At 39.3% G+C, this 16,835-nt stretch overlaps 1 protein-coding gene across 5 annotated transcripts in view; it reads right to left on the bottom strand.

Annotated features, from left to right (window-relative positions):
• apba2b (amyloid beta (A4) precursor protein-binding, family A, member 2b) overlaps positions 1–16,835 on the bottom strand; it is a 55,320-nt gene that overhangs the window by 1,879 nt on the left and 36,606 nt on the right. For 3 of the 5 annotated variants that reach the window (XM_065952891.1, XM_065952892.1, XM_065952893.1), the window contains 9 exons: positions 14,525–14,564; positions 13,885–14,030; positions 9,168–9,203; positions 7,163–7,249; positions 4,219–4,404; positions 2,795–2,974; positions 1,029–1,241; positions 819–938; positions 156–296 (listed from right to left, as the gene is read on the bottom strand). In XM_065952891.1, coding sequence (XP_065808963.1) covers positions 156–296; positions 819–938; positions 1,029–1,241; positions 2,795–2,974; positions 4,219–4,404; positions 7,163–7,249; positions 9,168–9,203; positions 13,885–14,030; positions 14,525–14,564 — 1,149 coding nt within the window. The remainder of the gene's footprint in view (positions 1–155; positions 297–818; positions 939–1,028; positions 1,242–2,794; positions 2,975–4,218; positions 4,405–7,162; positions 7,250–9,167; positions 9,204–13,884; positions 14,031–14,524; positions 14,565–16,835) is intronic. The other 2 variants (XM_029277085.2, XM_065952895.1) reach the window with 2 other exon arrangements.

Genomic DNA, 16,835 nt, shown 5'->3' on the forward strand with positions numbered 1-16,835 from the left:
CTTCCTCTGAAGGTCCATCTTTCAAACACAAATCATTCTATACTCTGCATTTACTTGTTTCTACAGGTAAATAGTGAAATCAAAGATCATTGCTAAATATTTTAAAAGTGTTGATGTGTTATAGTCCTTTGTGTATTTGTGTGCATCAGTTTCACCTCGCCGACAGAGTTTGAGAGGGCCTGGACAATCTTCTCATGTGCTGTGGCCACCACACTCTGCCCATTGATCTCTATGATCCTGTGACCCACTCGGACCCCCCCTCGCTCAGCTATGCCTCCTCGCATCAGGCTGCATATCTGACAGACAAAAAACACACACAGGTTACATGTTATGTAATTAAATTATTGCCACTGTAAAGGTGACAAGTCTGCAGTGACAAAACAATGGCACCTGACCCTGAGGCTGTAAGAGACATTTTATATTCAAAAGGCCAAACTGATAAATTAAATCCTTGCTAAAGAGAATTTGATTTTTTTTTAGCAGGAATTCTACTATGGCCATAAATATTGTTCAAGGCAGTACGGTAATTTATCAAAACACTGCAAATGACAAAATGTTTCCGAAGTGCATCCATCCAATACAAATCAAATAATGAGCAGATTAATCAACACTGCAACATGCACATGCTGAACAGAACTGATGCGAACCAAACGTCACATTAAAGTGAACACAAGGCAATGAGCAAAACAGAAAAAAACGCCATCTTAGGTTTTTTCTTATTCTTTTTTTAAACAATGACATTTTTGTTAATATAAAATACACAAAGTAACCAACCTATATGCATCTGGTTAACATAAAGAAGTCAGAAATGTACTCACAATGCCGTTCTGGACGCTGAAGCCAAGCTGATACTTTAAATCAGGTCTCTTGATGAGGACAGTGGTAACAGGAGGACAGCTGACGATGTTCATTTTCACCTGAACCTGGTTCTTCAAGCCCTTTGACACACAGAAACACACACACATTAACTGTGTGGTTAAATAAAAAAAATGTTTTTCAGCTGCACTACATCCTCAGTCTGTCTGTACCTTAATGATTCCCTGACAGGTGGCGAGTGGCAGCCCCACAAGGCTGGTGTTGTTGATGGACATGATCTGGTCTCCAATGCTGAGCTTGCCAGAGCGAGCTGCCGGTCCGCCGTTCATCATATTTGCCAAGATAACTGTGGGCAGGATGGAGCCCCAGCCAGACTCTACTATCACCACACCCAGGATCTCCCCTTTACTCTTCTCCAGCTGCAGCTGTGGAGGCAGGTTGGATTTCTTTGTCACACATTTCTGTGTTTCACCAAGTACAAAAACTGACATATAAAACATTATGACAGGAGCAAACTGATAACTGATGGATGTGAGACTGTAACAGAGTGGAGGACACAAACATCATTCTATCATGCAACTTTGTGTCCTACCGATATTTTTCCCCTTTACAAACTGATGTGTTTTTAAGATCTAGAATCAAATGGTAGTTTTATTTTCACCCACAGTAAAAAAAAAAATAAATAAAAAAAGCAACAAACACACATACAGCCATTATACAGAAAGTCTTCTATACATTTATTCTCTTTCCATTATTCTAGCTCACATCAGTGTCAGAAGGACAGTTTGCACAGCTGCTGTGGCTGAAGGTAACAGGCCTCCATTCTAATGTACTGTATCATACAGCTTTTCCTGATTCAATACAATCAAAGTCCGAGTAAAAGCACTAAGAATCTTCTTTTTCATAAGTCTGCTTGAAATACCCCTTCTTTCAGGTCTTATTTTTAAATTATAGTCAAAATCTGTGGTATAAAAGCAGCCCTGGAGCTAAAATGGTAGCTGGTTTTGAAATATCACACTGTGTAAAATACAGTGAAACAAGACCAAATTCAAGCTACAGAGTTCCTCCAATACTCTTTCTATCTATATCTACCTTAGATTGTTGCTGGCTATGATGCAAGTTAATAAGTAACACTTATCTTAAGCAAATGTATCATCCAAACATTTTGATCAATCAATGGCTTCTCTCAAATAACGTTTACTATATGAAAACATTTTTTGTAATATTATTCATTCAACACATTTTCTTTATGGACAGTTTTGAATCTAAACCTTGAATCTGAACCCAGTGTCAGCTCAGTGAACAACATGCCATTGCTTTAAATGGTAGTAATTTATTACATAAGCAATTTCATTCAGAGGCCTTTCTAAAAGTGTGTTGTTCCATTCATCACTGTTTAAATGTGCAGTGCATATTTCTTTTCTGGCTCTTTCCACCTGCGCATGAGACCACCGTACACAGGAAGCCTTGAGACGAGAGCTTGACTCTCAGCACAGTGGGACAAGAGGCTTTATTGCTTTAAGAAAGCCTTGTTTCCACATCACAAAAATTACCCATATGTCCCTTAAGTAGCAGCTGTGTGGTGACGACCATGTAGCCTCTCTGCTCACACAGCAGAATCTGTTTCACGCCTTTAATTTCTCCGAAAACCCTCCGGTCAAGGCTCTCAGGGCCAAGTGTTGGGCAAAGAGGAAATGTTAAAGATAAAAAAAAAGAGAAGAAGCTAGAGTTGTTATTCTCTGAGAGTATTTTCCATTCACCATCTGTTTAATCTGTCCAATTAGTGAACAGCTACTGTGTACTTTTATGTTTCACTAACAGCCCTGCAGCATCAGTTAGATGTGTAACACACGTGTTAAGTCGAACAGTGAATGGGTTGTTATTTTCCCCGCACTGACACAAACCCACAAATATCTTCAGTAATCTTTTTTATTGGCATATCATTTAATCCTGTGCAGCTAAATGAATATAGACAAACCTCTTTGCAGTTTTCAGAGTTGGAGAAGTGGATGAGGTCGTCATTGTACATCTCCTGGGTGTTGATGATGTCACTGTACTCCTTCTGGCTCAGGTCCTCTGGGTTGATGCCATTGGCTCTCAGGAACTCCTGATAAGCAACACTGAACGCCTGGCCGATGGATTGAGCGATGAGTTGGGCCTGCAGACAGAGAGAAAAAAAACACAATCATGACATAAAAACCTGTTGGGATCAGGATCAATTAGGATCAGAAAGAAAAAAATCTTTGAACAAACAGCTTAAAACAGAGTCAACGACAGTTTAGAAAACCTTTTGAAAAATGGAAGTTTGCGTTGAAGAAGGAGCTTATCTGTTAGATTTAACGGTGTTAAGTATTTGCTTCAAAGCACCCCCCCATCAATCCTAAAAAGAAAACCTTTGCTACCAAGAGAAGTTAAAGGTGTAAAAAAAGAAAGAAAGAAAAGTAACTTGTAAAAAACTTGAAACCCAAAGGCTGTGAGAGATAATATAGATCGAGAGAGTTAAGAGGGTGATTTTGCAAGCTGTGTTTTCCCCATTCTCCTATTTAATTGAATTTTGTTCTTATGTATAAATCTCTTGTTGAATTTGCAGACATTAATGTCCCAAGCACTTAAAATCAATAGTTGTTGAATTAGTTTTGCAGGACAGTAACAAGAACAAAAAGTCAGGACAAACAGCCAGCGGAGCTACAATAACAGAAACAGTTTATAAGTTGATGGATGAGCAGCTGAATGCTTCTATCATAACTCTGGAAGGCCTTTAAAACATGGCAGCTAAATTAGAGGAAGAGCGGACAGATTGGAATCCAGCCTTTATACCGACTGGCACAGAAAACTCAGCTGCTGGCTCCTCTTTACGACATTGTTCATGGTGCCAAGTCTTACCGAGTCTGCTTCAACAAGACGAGCAGCAGCTCTCTGTGTTTAAAGACATACATAAATAAATACTTAAAATGGCCAGCTAATTTACATACTGTAGTTTCACAGAGTGGAACGTTCTTATTGGTTACTAAAGGTCAGAGATTGTATTAATCTCCATGTTTAGTAACAGCATAAGTATCGGTGAGGAACAATGACCAAAACAACTGTAAATAAATAATATGTTGGTCAGAACCAAATGGAAAGTAAAGGTTATAATTGGAGATAACTGGAAGGCTCAAATTTAATAACAATCTAATAAAATCTAGTAACACTGACAAAAGTCCCCTTTTAACATTTTTTTAGACACTGGAAAAAATCCTCCAGTTGAGTCATCTTACATAATACCAGACTTCCTGTTATATCTGTTTACTGTGTAACCTGTCACCTGCTCCCAGCCGAGGGAGGATTTTTATCGAGATTCTCTCATCAACACATTAACCAAGTCGGCAGGTTTGTTAGCTTAAGAACACACAAAGCACTTACATCTTCAGATTCAAAGACGTGGCATATCATCTTGTACTGCTTCTTTGCCTCTGGTGCCCCTGGTGTGGTCTCGATACAGTCCTGAGAGGCCGTGCGTGGCATCCTGCGCCTCGCCATCAGCACAACGATGTTTCCAATGTCAGCAATGTAGGATATAGTGCGGAGCGCGTTGTCCATCATTGTCTCCTGCGGGGTATACCATCCAAAATCACACTCATCAGAGGAAAAAAAATCATCTTTTAAACACTAACCCTGTTTGTGTAATACTGAACAATGCAGTACAGTTACAACATGTCTTTAATATAAGCTGAACAGCAGAGGAACCAACTGCAAAGACTATGTTATCTAAATATAAAGCTGCTGCACAGATAATGAAAAATAGACTGAATGACCAGCATTGTTTTTTTACTGGGATGTGAGATTTTTGATGCACAGCAGTGAGTCCTGAAATTAAATAAATAAATAAATAAATAAACCTAATGTAGAAATCCCAAAAAGCACATGAACACATTCATTTTAATAATTCAGTGCCTCCTGACCAACTCCTTAAAAGCTGGTGATGTCATTGACGCAGGGCTTTATTCACCGCTCTCCAGCTAATAGAGATGACTGAGTTCATTACGGTACATACTCTCCTTACTAAACAGTGAAAGCATCGCAATGTGAATCCTACTGTGAAAAAATGTGGTTTTATTATTTGCATAATGGAGAGATTGAATGAACCAAACCATGAAACAACAAATAAAGCGAACCACAGCTGGACAAAGATAACAATATGTGTGTGTTTCATAACAATATGCTCTATAAATACACTGGAGAGTCCAGGCATTGTGCAGGATATCTGTTTCTTTGCTTTGTCAATGCAGCTTGATCCTTTAAGGACGTAGATTTAGACGATAGTTTCATGATATAAAAATGTCTACTCTGAATTGATTTCAACCCTAGTGTATAATCTGGTTAGAGCCCAATTAAGGGCCCAATATATTAGATCTTGAGTACATGATCATGGGTACAATAATAAACAGGGGTACAAAAAAAATGACTTGAGACAGGTTTGGATATCAGAGTGTTTGTGTTGATGAAACTAGGTGATTTGAACTGTGTAATCATGTTTGTTCACTCAGCCAACTAATTATCCTGTGTCATAATGAAGATAATATGAGGCATCGTTTGTGCACACAGCAATGGAGCTGCTGTTTAGAGGATATGGACTTGCATAGAAGGTGAATCTTTAGTTGGAACTTGTGTTTGTTCATATTAAATGATAAGATGTTTCATTTATTTTCAGCTGAGTTAACTGCAGTTTATTAACCGATCCTATTGGTATTATTTCTTTAGCTTAATAAGTGTTGTTGCTCCTTCCAACCTTTGGAGATGCTTGTATGAAGATTCAGTGCCAACGAAACTCCATGCTAGCTGCATCGAGCAACTCAATTGCGAAATGAAGCTTTTTAATCAGAATCTCTTTCTAAAACAGAGCGAGGACCAGTGACAACCAGATGGAAATGAGAGGAAGATCCACACTGCATTGCAGCACGTCAGTATCTGCCAGGCGGCTGCCCACACACCCACACACACGCACGCACGCACGCACACACACACACACACACACACACACACACACACACACACACACACACACACACACACACACACACACACACACACACACACACACACACACACACACACACACACACACACACACACACACACACACACACACACACACACACACACACACACACACACACACACACACACACACACACACACACACACACAGTCAGTCAGTCAGTCAGTCAGCAAGACAGCAGCTCCGACTCATATATTGCAAATGAATCATCTATCAAATGTACATTTAAGTGCTACAGTGAGCACATTGTCTATTTATGATCCAAAATGAAGCTCTGCAAAATTCTTGTGCTTCTATCAAAGACTCGACCTCCAGAAGATTGAACTGCTGATTAAACCACCGCTTCTTGAAGTAAAGTGAACTTTGACAAAGCACCTGCAACATCGAAGTTATGTTTAAAGACTTACAGGAGAGTTCATTTTTCCATTAAACAAGGCATTCAAAGATTATTGAGAATTTCTGCACTTCTGGTTCCTTTATTTCAAAGTAAGTATTTTTTTTTTTGCCTTGTGATTTGGGTTTGGGTTATAAACCTGAAATGAGGTAGGTGTCTTACACAAGCTTCAGAGACTTTCTTCTTATGTTCCAGATATACAGTAAAAATGTCTGTAAATACCCGCTCCTTAATTCTGAAACTTTACTAGATATAAAAAAGGCAGAGGCTAAATAAGCCTTCAGAGGTTGTTTGGGAAATGTCATCACACTGAACAGGGACAAGTTGGAAGTTTAACCATAGTAATGTCTAGGCCATGTTCCCATACTGTCGTTCACTTATAGCCTGAGCTTAGGTTTTTCCTTCTGGCGATTGCGTTTTTTCCCCCACGCAAAAGTGGAGTTAAAGAGAGAAATCTTACTGAAGAAAAAGTGTTCAGGAATTTATTTGAACTTGAAACAAACAACAGCCTTTTCACAAATTACTCATTCAGTAAAGATGTGTTTATTTTCCGAGGTTTATACTGACGTTCAAAGCATGAAGAATTTACATTGTACTAAATACAAGGTGGGCAGATTGTGCTGCAGTCAAACGCCTTGCACTGCAATAAGGACAGATGTTCGTGCAGTATTTTCAGGCTTTGCAGCGTTCATTCTGACATCATGAGATTACATTATTAAATAATAATCATTGGTGAGGTTTCATAACAAGCAATGTGTATCAAATGTTAAGCTGCAGTTATGTCAGCTATGACACAGCAGCATTGCCCTGCATGCCGGGCCTGTTTGTCTCAGTGAATATACAGCTCATGTCCACACAGGACGAAAAGCCACATTGGATAGAATCACAATGTATTTTTGCTGGCTGGTACTCACCTGTGAGTCTGCATTGAGGACTTTGATCCTCTGGGTGGAGATGAACAGATCGACCTCAGTGAGCGTTGTAGCATCCCCGTCTGCATTCTGCAACAAGATGAAGACAAAAACAAGACGTGGTCAGATTGTCATCTTTAACCTTGCTTTAAGTATTCAACAAGACAGTTTATGATAAATAATTAGTCACAACTGAATGGTGTCTGTGTTGAACGTGGGAAGGCTTAAGTTCAGATATCCATAATGCATGCATGGAAAAGTTTGAGGATCCAGTTTGAGAAATGCTTGTTAGGATGACAGGTTGTTGAGTCTCCAGGTGAGGTGGAAAAAAGCAGGAAAAAAAAAAAAGAAGAGTTTTGCAGTGGTGTTTCTTGACATCAACTGTCCTGGCACGAGGATTGCCAGCTGGCACAGAAACACGAAACAGCTTAACACTAAACCATGACCAGCTGGCTTGTTTCACCAGTGAGAGCAATGCAACTTCAGCACAGATGACGTCGGCACACATTACTTTATAATCACTGTGAAGCGCAGGCTAATAAAATTGTATTTGCTTTTGGCTAATCACAAAAGCATGGCGCACTTTGAAATAAGGCAATGGTGATAAAAAATATTAAATCAAAGACATATAGCTGTAATTATAACAGCATGTATTTTAAATGGTGGCTTGTAATAGCCCTTTCACTTGTTTCGCTACCAATTCATTGAGGATGCATGGACACTAAAAAGATGTGATAATATATTATAATCCTCTTTTGGGCAGTAGCTTTAAGAATTACTCATTTCCAGAACATCCTTTTACTATAACCACAAAACAAGTATGTACTTTTAAATGAGCTAAGCTAGTAGGCACAGCTAACACTGGTATTATACTGTAAGTGAATGCAGTAATACTCCCATTTTTCAAATCCATCCTGCCTCGTGGATTTAATGTACAACTGTATTTATGGGACAAGTGCGAATCAGCCTCTTCTATTACGGACTTCTGCCTGTCTGATTGATGCTTAAACCCAAATTCTTCTTCTATCTTAGGCCGTTTATGGATAATCCTCTTCTCACTGTATCTCACCAGAGTGTTAAAGACATGATCTGTGAATTATAGCTAGATTTACTTTCTGCTTCAAACCATGAAAAAATGTGTTAATCTGAGAAATGTGAAACCTGCACAGTAACACACCCTCATAAATCTTAATGTTTAATGTTATATACAGTGCAAACTGGTTGTTAGACATTTTAACCGGCTCAAGATCCTCCATTAATAACCTCCAGAATCATTTATTTAAAGCACTGGTTTCACTCGAAACACTTCAATTTATCCTCAACACAGGAAGAGAGCAAAAAAAGTACAAAACCTTAATGTGGTTGGATTTATAATATGTAATTATACCAAAAATACCACATGAGAAACATAAGATTTTATGTAACATTTTGATCTCAGGAAACAGTAAGTGTTATTTCAAAGACGAATACAGACTAATATTTACACTGAATTAAAACAGACCCCAAAAATACAGCCAGATGTTTCTGTACAGTTTCCTTTTGACTTGTTTTCTATCACCTTGTGCTCACGGCTGTAGTTGTGTATGAGTTCAGTGTACGAGGCTTAAAATGCATCTCAATCTATAAAACATGGTATGATTAGTCTGTTTAAATCTTTAACTCCAGTTTTGGATATTGCGGCACTGAAAAGACTTTTGTTGAATATTACAAAGACTTGTAATCTTCTCCAGTGACTACAGTTTGAGCAATAATACCTTTAAGGCTAATTAAAGACCGGCACTGACAGAATGTATAGCCATCGACGTAACACAAAATCTCATGTGTCCCTATTCTTAAAAAAACGAGAAAAGATTTGTTTGAGTCAATTAATGAAAATGACAAAGATGAAAAAGACACAGACAGGAGAGGACACACAAAACCAGGGACAATTTGAATGTAAAACAAAAGGTGAGAGTGGAGGGGAAAACGGCCAAAGGGTCTTTCTTTTGCTCTGTTTTTTTTTACACACCGCCTTTTTCTTGATTTTGGCAGCCTTCTGTACCCTCTGGCAGGCAGGCAGGCAGGCAGGCAGGCGTTGGGATGGGGCAAGGTCAGCGGGTACGGGAGCACAAAAAACAGGAGGAAGAGGAGGAAATAAAGAAGGTAAATAAAGGAAGGTAAGGCAGTAAAGCCCCAAACCAAACGGTATGGTGTGCTATCACTCATGTCAGAAACAGAGACAGGGAAAGAGAGAAGTGAGTGTGAGTGTGTGTGTTTGTGAAGAAAGCGATGGCACAGCCGTGTTGGTCATCAGCTACAAATCTAACAGCAATTACAGAGGGTAAGAATTGCTTTTTTTTTCTGTTTTAAACACAAAAACAACAAACACAATCAAAAGTCAAGGGGGAAGATTTTAACTGCACACTTTCGGGTTTGCTCACTGGGCTGCATAAAAAAAGTTGAGTCACTATGTTTGGAATTAAACAGCTTAAATCAACACGGTGGCAGTTGTCCACAGCTAATGTGCTAACAGCTTGATTAGTTCATCAGTTATTCTGGTTTTGGCGTGTGCCCTGCAGGAGTTCATCTTACACAGATAATCTTTTGCAATACTCTGTAATCTTTCAGAATCAACTCTTCTGGTACTTTACAGAGTTCAAGCCCAGCTACCGCCACTCTCTCCATCTGCGGTCGACCAGAGGAAATAATCTTGACGTTCATTTCATTAGAGAGTGTGAGACTGGATGTTTGCCTGAGCCACTGTGCTGTTACTGTCGATATGGAATAAGAGAGTGGCGGAGGGGGGGGGGGAGGAGTGAGTGAAACAGCCCAAAGGGAAGAGTCTTTTTTTGAGGTTGTAAAGTTTCCTTCTCCATGATCAGCTCTCACGCAAGACAGACATCTGAGGGTTTCTGCAACATCTACTGCTCGGCTGAGGAAGAGCAGAGCAGGGAGGGGAGAGACAGCAGGAGAGAGAGTGTGTGGGGGGAATGAAGCTCTATAAATATTACATCAAACAGACTGAACATCATGCCAAAAAGATCTGCATAAATAACCTATACTGCCTTTCTACAGTTTACCTGGCACACTACCTTTTCTCAGTTCAGCTCGACATAGTCTAAGTGCTTGTTTATACCTCATGTTTGCTTGTTGAGGCTGATCTGGAGCCTTTAAACAAGTATGTCTACACATTAATGTGTGCTTTTTTTTGTGAGTGGTCAATGTCCATTTCAATGCCAAAGACGAAATCTTGTTTAACGTACAGCTACTACTTTTTCAACGAGGGACACATAAAGGAAATAATGGACGTCCTCTGGTTCACTGGACCCGATCCAATCGGGGGAGGCACTAAAGGATGATAGCTAACTGTTGCCATGGTTTCATCCTGACAATACTTTTTGCAGGGAAGGAAATTGTGCATGACAGACTGAGCGAGTGAGAGGAGGAGAACCAGATGAAGACTGGAAATAGATGTGAAAAGATGCCAGTTGAGGTTTTCAGAGTGAAAACAGCAAACAAGACTTAAAGGCTTTCAGACCCTGATCCTTCACTTTGCTTTAATCCAGAGTACATTTTGATCAGAGTGATGCATCCTCAGATTTTAGATTAAGTAATACACTTAAAAATGTGATGCCATTTGCTGTAAGAAATAGCTTGGGAGACTCAGTAAAATGTATTTCTGCTATGATCATTTCCATTGCTGATTTTAACTCAGTGGTGTTTCAAACAAGGAGTTGTCATTATGCAAAGAAACTGTGGCTCAAGGACAAAACTCAAGAGAAAAGATTTGACAGGACAAAGTACACCCAACTGTTACACACCAAGTTAGCACCAAATGCTGAGTTTAAGCTGTTTGTTTTGATAACCAACACTGACTCATTTATTTTAATGATTTACATAAACAATTTAAAAACGTTACTTTTATCTATATTTCATTCAGGAGTACTTTACAACATGTACCATTTAAAACATTCAATTTCTCTATTCTTTCTTTTCCTGTAGAGAAACATTTTTGTATTCTCAAATTAAGAAATCAAAACAATTAATGTTTTGGTGTTCGTACCAAAACCCTGGTATTGTATTGGCCTAGAAAGTTGCCCATAAAAATGATTGTTTTGAAACAAATATGGACGTGCACATTTTTTTTGTATCATTATATTAGACCTTCTTGTCATTTCAATCCCTCTTCAGCGACAGACTCATGTATTATATTGTAGTTGTAGGGCAGGGACTCAACGATCTGTTTTCTATATTTAAATGACAAACATATATGTCAATTCACTACACCTAATAAAACATAAAGATCCTTGAAAATAAAGCCAAAAAAAATTGGAGGACAAATAATTGTTGCTGATACAATGCATCTGGTTCCTGATATTAGATGTTACAGGGCAGTAAGTTCCTCCATCTCTCTTTCTCTACTGTCTTTTTAGCTTTCAGCTTTCTAAAAGTAGACTTCTGCACGGGAGGTCATTTAATATTTAGAAACACAGCCAAGCCTGTGTTCACATGGGAGGCAGATAAAAGAGACTGGTGTTTGGGCAACAACTGTGCACTCAAACATCAGCACTGCATTATGTCATCACATCACGGAACAATCTTCTTTGATCAAACAAGTCTTAGTCCATGATACAGAGAAGGAAAAAAAAAAAGCGTAAAGTCTAACTACTTCTGAAAGATGGAAAATGGGCTCGTCTGTTGGACACGAGCACTTCAGGCAGAGGCAAGAACACATCGACCGGCTTATCCAAAATAATGAGTCACTCTTCTCTATTTTATATTAGTACTATACACAGTACTTTTCTGAAAATGCACATGAATATCTTCATCACACTGTGACATCAAGAACGAACAGCAGGGTGCAACTTCAACAAGGGAAATATAAGGTTGAGGCAGTTGTGTCAAACACAAGTTCTATATGTGTTCCCCCTAAGACTGCTTACACTTCATATACAGTTACACTAAACCAGTTGTGTTTTGCTTTAGACACAAGCAGCTCCATTTGCTATGTACATTTTATCATGAGAGAAATTGCCCATAATCATTACCAATAAAAACTCACAACAATCATCAGGAGGTATATAACACATACAATCCAACATTATTATCCATGAAAACCTGCTGCACATATTGCCTGTGGGGCTGTAGTATATTTTACAGGGTAACCAATGCAGTCATAAGAGCAACAAGATGTCTATAACATTTTGCTGTCACCTCTGGCGAGAAAAGAGAAAACTGCCATGCTATACAAAAATGCCCTTTTAGGCTTGGACAGCAAATCAGCAGGACTGAAAAGATGTGTAAATGAAAGTCAAATAAATATTAACATAAACAACCCATGAAACCACTCAGCACTATCACACATTAAAAGCTTGTTTAAAAAGACGAGTCTTTATCCATGATTTGAATGTGGATGGGTCAGTGCAGTCTTGAATATGTTTGGTGAGTTCCAGTGGGAGGGGGCAGCTATGGAGAAGGCTCTGTCCCCCCAGGTTGAGGTTATGAGTCTTGAATGAGTTTCACGGCAGACACTACCAGGTAGGGTCACTTTTATGACCATATACAGATCAGACTCAACCAGGACCACCAACTTCAAGGACTACAGCCTCCATACATGGGGCTCAACCTAACCTGATGCTAAAATCCCAAACTACTAAATGTAGAGAGGATTCAAATGGAAAAAAGCCTGTGTAATTATGGAAGTGGTATCATGTTTGTTTTAAGATTGCTAAATAAGATTGCTTGCTTTCCTCAGATTCACAGCTATTGAAACTCAATCAGAGTAGCACAAACTTCTTTTACAGTTCCAAAAAGTTCCAATAGTTCTACAATCAGAGGGAAAACACTCAGGAACTAAGAATTCTTTTTGGAGGTCCAGCTCATCTGAAGAGCTGTTAAGATAAGGCTTCAGACCAATGCCACATTTTAAAAACCAAGGGCCTTTTAAGAACACATTTTCAAACACAAGGAAACAACAGCACACACTCATCCTGTGATGCTTTGATGTCTGCTGTCTGTGTGAAATACAAACAGAAAGGAAAATGAAAACCACAGACTGTCTTCAAAGTGACTGCTGTTCGTTTCATAATAATTTTCAGTTTTTTCCCATGTTGTTTTTCCCATAGTTTGTTACTCTTATTTATTCTTTTTGGTGCCTCGCTCATTTGAAGATCTATCGACCACAGTGCTCTCTTTAATTCCCTTTTTTCTTTGGCCAGGGAGAAAACTACATATTTTAAATGCTACAGAATGACAAGAAATGTCCTCCCCTCTCTTGAGTGTTATACAAGGGTGCACATTATTTTGTATTTTGTGAATTAAGCTGCACAAAAGTGAGAGAAACTTAAGTTTCTGTGTTTGAGCACTAAATGAGCCCTGCAAATTAATCCCCACCAGAAAGTAGACTACTTCGTTTTTAAAATTTGGACTAAATTGATCTATACATTGATAGTTACATTTAGTCACTAGTATTCAAAATGCAGCTACAGTTCCTGAATTAACTTCAAGGTTCTTTGCTGGTTTGAAAGTTATTCAGGTGGAAACTAGCCTAACTAAGTTCTGGATGTTTCCAGAATAAGGCAAAGATTATGTTTAACTCCTCCTGAGGTGAAAACAGAATACAAAAAAAAAGAAAATCTTAAATGGGTTGGAGATATCTTCAGGCCACAACTTAACTCAATGCGTGTGTGTGTGTGTGTGTGTGTGAGTCAGTGTGTCTGGGTGTGAGTGGGTGTGTTTTTGAGTACCTTGACCCTGCTGACAGCCTCCTGGGCCTGCATCATGCGTATGTTCTTAGAGGGGTTCCTTTCAGACAGCAGCTGAGTGGAACCCAAGTAGTTAGCAGCAAAGATAATTCCATCAATCAGGTCTTCTGGCTCACAGGGTCCTGGTACTGGGCCATGGAGAGAAGCAGAGAGAATGGTGATTAACAGGGAGGCATGGTGAATGGCAGAGTAGAGTCAGTCGGGTCTACAGTGAAGAGGGTATTGTATCCAGCAGTAATGAAGCCAAACAATGCCGCCCCAGAGCTGGGAAGGTGGGGATAACAGTTTAGGTGGGATGGAGCCAAGAGATGGCCAGGCTGGCTGTGAGTTGATGGAGGTGCTGCGCTGGTGGGAGGCTGGGCTGAGAATAATCTGCGTCTGTGATATGTAGATGTGCACTCTCAGTCACCCACTCAGGGACATAATGTGCTGTTATGATCTGAAGGAGCAGACCAGCAGCTAAGCCCCTCACACATTATTAGGTCAATCATCTTTCCAGAGGCAGGGAAGAGTTATATCCGGTCTGGGATGTGACAGATGGAGGGCAGGGTAATATTAGGAGTTGATTTCATTCATTCTATTTCATTTCCAAACAATCAGGTGAGTGGAAAGATTAACTTACCATCGACGAAGCTCGGGAATGATGCAACCTTCTTTGTTGGCTGGAAGACAGAAACATAATATACCAGATAAATGGATGTGAGAAGGTTTACAGAGAATTAGGCATGTCTCTCAAGCCTCAAATAAACCAATCAACACATGAATAATTAATTCCATTTGTGAATGCTGTCAGGTGTTCCACTCGGCTAACCTCTGCTGATTTTTTAATTTGCATCATGCATTTAAACAGTATGTGCAAGTTCTCTGAATTCCTATGTATTTCATTTCCATTTCATCATATTTTGAAGCCTGTTGGTTTACTCCAAGTAAAGCCTTAGAAAAAAAAACATGAATGAAGAAATAATCATTTCTGTCTTCTTATTGAGAAATTCTAAGAAAGGACTTGTAACATTTGCCTTTCCTCACAGCATAAAAATAATTTGATTCCTCTCTGACCTACCAAAGAATGCAAGTCGACCCTCCTGCTGTGTGCAGCATTATGCTCTTGTGCTATTTGGAATGTAGTTGATTTTCACAAACATATGAATACAAACCCATTGCAAATAGTATGAGCCATTTGATGAGAAGAATTTTGAGAAGTCAAAATAATTTTTGCCGTCAATACTGCTTTTCTTCTAGAATGATGAGCAAGAACCCTGTTAATGTTAATAATTAATTCCCTGTAGGGTTGATCCTGATCACCATTTTGGCTTCACACAATCGCATAAACATGAATGACAGCATTATTGGGATTAAGATGCATGCTCCACACATAGAAACCTGCTGCATAGAAAATCAAGGACTAACAGCTACTCCCTCAGGGGACGACCAAGAGGTTTTGGCTTTACTTTTGGGTAAGTTTGAATGTCATGTCAAGAGCGCCAACTTAAGTGGAAGAGTAAACAACAGACAGGGGTAGAATCAAAAGTCAAATGTGTGGAACAGAAGACAAAGAGCTGGTCTCTTTTAATTGCTTGCCGCTGGTTGTTTGGAAGTATTTCATCGATAGGGCAAGGGATGTCGAGCAAGAAAAAATGATCTGCAATGAGTGAATGAAACCACTGCCTGCCGTTTATCCAAAACGATGCCGGAGAGTAAGTACAACACAAGCAAGGATCTAGAAAAAAGGAAACGATGTCTGTAAGTGTAAACGATCAGCTTTGAGTCTGACTGGACATTCAGGTGCAGGCATTGCAAAACAAGACAATCTCTAGAAAATGCATCCAATTCAGGTACAGAACTTCATTTTAAGTATTTGATGCTTCATTAGTGCATGAGCCAGAAAGCATTGCTCTGTCTATTTAAGTGTGAAAGTACAACAAAAAAAATAAAAAAAAATAAATGAACGAATGTGATTATAATTTTAGCCATAATACTGCTGCCCAAATTAACTGTAAAGAAATGCATTTGCTTGATTTCACTTGGAATAGGAATCATAAATATTTTGATTTTTTTTTCACATTCATTTATGGATGCACCAATCTGATCCTGGTATCAGATAACAGCAACAGCAACATAAAAAAAATGGACAACACAAGAATGCAAAGCTTTGGCTGCTTTGCACATACAATGCAAAGCAGCTGTAATAGCAGCGCGTCAGTGATGCCATTGTAAGTGGTATTTATCTATTTAATTATGTTTTACAAAGTTGAGAAAACCTGAGGCTGCCTTACACTTAATGATTCCCAGTGTCTTCCTCGCAGTGAGGAGTGTGGGTTATTATTTTATCACTGGTATTGGATCAGAACTCAATATAGGCAGATATCCAAAGCCCAGGTATTGGATCAGCATCAGAACTCAGAAAGTTGCATTTGTCCATCTTTACATTCACCTTTCTTCTTCCATTGCTAGAAGCCCTGGGTGTATACTGTATGCTTTGAACAAGGACACCGCAAAGGTTGGTGTGGAGTAAGTACATAGTGTTACTCATCCTCTACACATTTACTTTGTTGTGAGGGGGTGCAAGAGAGAGGAGAAAAAGGAGGCAGGAGGAAGCTATAGACAAGAGATGGCCGCAGAGAGAGCTCTGAACAAGTGATTAATTCGATTCAAACAATCATCCCTGCTCAACCTGCTCGCTATACAATTAGACATTTTACTCTGCCCAAGGACAAAGAGGCATTGGGCTGGAACCAACACAGGTAGCATCCACTGCGGACATTTCAGTGAAATATGGATCTCATAAAACCTTGAGCACAAGCACTGCTCAATTACCAGGACATCGCAAACTGAGGACATGAGCCGAGGTTGTAATTACACAATTACTAATTTACCCAGTGTGACAGTCTCACACAAGCACAGGCACATAAACTCACATGAAGAAAGAATATCCT

Source organism: Labrus bergylta, chromosome 3, assembly GCF_963930695.1.
Source record: "Labrus bergylta chromosome 3, fLabBer1.1, whole genome shotgun sequence".
In the NCBI taxonomy this organism is placed as follows: Eukaryota; Metazoa; Chordata; class Actinopteri; order Labriformes; family Labridae; genus Labrus; species Labrus bergylta.